Source organism: Carcharodon carcharias, chromosome 1, assembly GCF_017639515.1.
Source record: "Carcharodon carcharias isolate sCarCar2 chromosome 1, sCarCar2.pri, whole genome shotgun sequence".
In the NCBI taxonomy this organism is placed as follows: Eukaryota; Metazoa; Chordata; class Chondrichthyes; order Lamniformes; family Lamnidae; genus Carcharodon; species Carcharodon carcharias.
This window is the reverse complement of record NC_054467.1, coordinates 106,058,719-106,062,869: the sequence shown is the minus strand read 5'-3', so window position 1 is coordinate 106,062,869 and position 4,151 is coordinate 106,058,719. Positions and strand designations below refer to the sequence as shown.

Genomic DNA, 4,151 nt, shown 5'->3' with positions numbered 1-4,151 from the left:
TTAACCTTTCCCTTGCACAATATGGCCTACGTTTTATACTTAGGCGGAGTGCAGGACTTTAATTGGATATGACTTTTCCGAGCCACCTTAAGTTTTATCTGTACAGGTGGAGCCACCTGTACAGGATAATCTGCAGGATGTGGATCGACATTGATTGACATCGGGATTGTCCAATGGAATTCAGCGCTGTGACGTCGAACCCAATCGATGAGCTGCAGAGGCGAACTCAGTGCAGGTAGCACCAGGTGAGTGCCAGAGGGAAGCGGCAGTGGCGCCGGAGCCGGTACCAGGAGCCAGAGCAAAGGGTTTCGATGACATTTCGCCAGTGATGGCCGCAACTTTCAGTCAGGAAACCGTTTTGGATTTTCTGCTGCTTCATCGTGGAAAGGTGAGGAATGCGGATCTGACCGCTCATTTCAGCCATTTCCTCAGGGACCCTGAGAGGCAGCTGCAGACCCGCGAACAATTCAAGAAGTTCGTCAACTCAGTCGCCGTGGTGAAGATGGAAGGTGGGGTTAAGTATATACTTCTGAAGAAAAGATATGTAGAATTGATCCCCGAAGAGATTTCCACTTCAGGCCATGTCATCGCGCCTGCTCGTCCAAAGATAGAAGATAAGGTGAGGCAAAGAGCAGCTCAGTGCACCCAGCCGGCGGCTGCTGGACAACTTCCAGAGAGTCCGCTCAAGCAAAAGCGCCAGGAGGCAGTAGCACAGAAAGTCAGCAAAACTCACCGTCCTTCCAGAGGTGAGGAGAAAGCCACTCCCGAGGAGTTTGCAAAACTTTCCATTGACGTTGTGCAGGAGCCAAAGGAGTCGCCGAAGGCATTGCCAACTATATTACGAGGTGAAAACTGCGTCGATGAAGCGAATGGCTGCACCTTATTGAGCGAAGGTAGTCGCCCACAGCTTGAGATGGTCAGGGAAAATGCCAAAAAGACCAATGTGGACCAACCCGTTCGACAGAGGGATTCAAGTGGAGTTCTCAACAAAGGCGATGGATCAGTTCTTTGTAAGTCAACAGAGCAGAGGTCTCGAAATTTTAAAAGCAAAAGTAGAAGAGGTCCTGTAGCTCCAAGTCGTTGCGCGGGTGACACCCTGAGATTATTTAATGAGGATAGTAAACGCAGCAGCAATTCCACAGCCTCGCCCAACCTTTCTCATCTCGCCCCTCCTCGCTGTATTGCTGAGTGTAGAGAGAAGGGAAAACCCATCTATGGACCTCCTCCAAGCTACAATTCTGAAATCATTTCTGATGCACCTGTCATTGGAAATTTGCAATATAAACCTGACCAAAATCTTCTGGAGAATTTTGCGGAGAAGCCAAAAAATGGTTTTCAGCGAGTGCACATGCAGGGCAGCACATCTACTCACCAGAACAAAGTGGTCAACCACTGGAAAAAGCCTTCATCACGAATGAAACATGGAAGTACTGACAAAATACAGAACATTTTGCCAGTATTATCAACTGGTAGTGACACTAAAGTGCTTGTAAATTCAGCAGCATATACAGAAGAATGCATTCAAAAGAGTCAAAAAAAGCTGTCACAACAGCATTGTCAGGCATCTGAAGGAAGTGGGCAGCTATTGGGTAATAAAGGGCAAAGTATATCGCCCAAAAGACACAAACCTTCTCGTAAAAAGATTAAGATCAATGGACTTCCTCACAAAATGGCAACAGTCAACAAGTCAACTGCTCCAAAAATAGTTGATAGGGAAGCATTTTTGCACATAAGTGATCAGCCAGTAAGTTTGACCCAGACAGAGAGTCATGGTGAGTGCAGAGAAGAGGATTCATTAAAAATTGGGCATGCATCAGAAAAATCTTTACTTGATTCTGTGGAGCATGAATGGATGGTGAAAACAGCTGTTGGCAGGTTTGAACAGGCTTATGCTTTATTCTGCAAAGATCCTAACTTTGCTATGAAAAAGGATTTTATTTCTGGCTACACAGTGCTTCACTGGATTGCAAAACATGGCAACCATCATGCACTCTCTCGATTTATTAGCGGTGCAAGTAAAATGAAAGTTAAACTAAATGTGAACATTAAATCTACCTGTGGGTACACTCCACTACACATAGCTGTTATACATGAACAGCTGAAAATCATTCAATACTTAGTGAAGAAATATCAAGCAAATGTTAATTTAAGGGACCACAGTGGCAAGAAAGCCTGGCAGTACCTGAACAGTGAATCTCCTAAAGATGTGTGCCAGATGTTGGGTGCTCCTGAACATAAACATGCAGTGTGTTCTGAGAACAGCATATTTCTAGCACAGAACATCAACAAGCAAGAATCGATTCCTGCCATAAGCAGAAAAACATCATTCTCTGCGCTTCTCAAATCTCCACCGGTTCTTCGAAAATTCATGCACTGGGATGTTGATCGCTTTCATACAATAATTGAGGATGATGAACAAGACTGAAATACAACTTTTAATATCTTTTATAATTCGTATCAGAAATGAGAATAAACGTACTGTTCATCATTTAGCATTCTTCAGCAAAGTCATTAATATAATTTTAGTTGATACAATGAGCTGGGTCTCAGGTGAAGAGTTCAGAATATGCCATCAATTACAGGAGTGAAGATTAAGTGTTTTCTCAATGCCTGCTGAACCTTGAAATTGTATTTAAAGCCACAAATGTTCTATTTCAATTTTCTTTTTATCTATGTAAAGTTCCCACAACTTTCAAACCATCGCTGCTTTCAGCGTGTTTGGTTCATGCTGGGGTGCAGTTGCACAGATTCTGCCCATTCTCTATTATTTCACTAATTCCTTCTTCATGTGAAGCCCTAGGCAGTAAATGTCATTAATCTGATTGTGGATGGCATCGGAGCTGTTCTCTTCTAAAATAAATGCAGTTTACAGCAGCTGTCACTAATAGTGATCAGGAGAAGGAATAGAGGCTGAATTTTCTTCCCTTTTCCTTGGCTCAAGGGTCTTATATTTTCACCTTTAGGATCTATACGTTCAGTCAACCCAACTGTTATTTTATATAAGTTGTGCCACTTAATTTATTTCTCTGTTTTGAACACCAATAACTGTGCAGTCTGTCCATGCTGTCTGTCATGACCAGGGCCATTGTAAACTGCCAAAATAGTCTTGCTCTGTTTCCTGATGCTTTGCTATCTGATGTTTCTGTTATTTGAGTATTGCCAAACTCTGCAGCATGCTATAGGTGGAAATTCCAGATTGTGTAACATATTGGGAGATCAGAAATTCCTGCCTTCATTCTGAGCAAAATTTAGTCTGCTGGAGCTGGGAATATTAGAGAGAAAGTAAACTGAGAAATGTAAATTAGATAGCCTGAGAAAATTAGGAGAGAAGGGGAGAATTCCCATAAACTGGGAAGGAGCTAATAATCAAATTTTGTAATAATTTGACTAATACACATTAGCCTGCAATTTTCTCCATAAAAAATCAAGCAATTTTTGCCACAATCTTCTGCATGCTTCCAGTGGTTCTGGTCATGATTACTATTGAAGTTGATGCTGGTAAGTTACTGCACATGGGAAGTTCAACAGGGTACACCAGCACTGCAACCACATTTCTCGGGTTTATCTGTGAGCATCACCAATGGTGACTAGATTCCTCAAGTATATCTGTGTGCATCAGCATTGTGACTAAATTCCTCAAGTAAATCCGTGTGCATCAGCACTGTGACTATACTCCTCAAGTATACCTATGTGCATTAGCACTGTGATTACATTTCTTGGGTGTATCTGTGTACACAAGCACTGTGACCATACTCCTCGAGCATTTCTGTGGGTACCAGCCCTGTAATTACATTTCTTGAGTATATCTATATACACCAGAACTGTGACAATACATCTTGTGTATATCTGGATATACCAACACCATGACTACAATCCTTGAGTATATCTGTGTACACCAGCACTGTGACTACATTCCTCAGGTATGTATGATTCCATGAATGTAAAGGATCAATATTACAGAATATATTTTTTCAGTCTTTCTGTGGTCAACTCATAGTTCCAAAAGCTGAGTACAAGATAATAACATTTTAAAATAAGATTTGGATACTAGTGCATCATAAGTAGCATTGAACACTAATTCTTTCCTCTGCAGTGCTCCTCCTGTGAGGCAGCATAATGCCAGAACCGAGGCAGTATCCCTGGTGTCTGTG

At 42.2% G+C, this 4,151-nt stretch overlaps 1 protein-coding gene across 1 annotated transcript; it reads left to right on the top strand.

The window, feature by feature from the left end:
* The first annotated feature begins 230 nt into the window (after positions 1–230).
* Positions 231–2,488, top strand: LOC121276421. Its single transcript, XM_041184789.1, has one exon. It carries the CDS (start codon positions 329–331, stop codon positions 2,423–2,425), a length of 2,097 nt encoding a protein of 698 aa, XP_041040723.1. The 5' UTR covers positions 231–328; the 3' UTR covers positions 2,426–2,488.
* Positions 2,489–4,151: the final 1,663 nt, after the last annotated feature.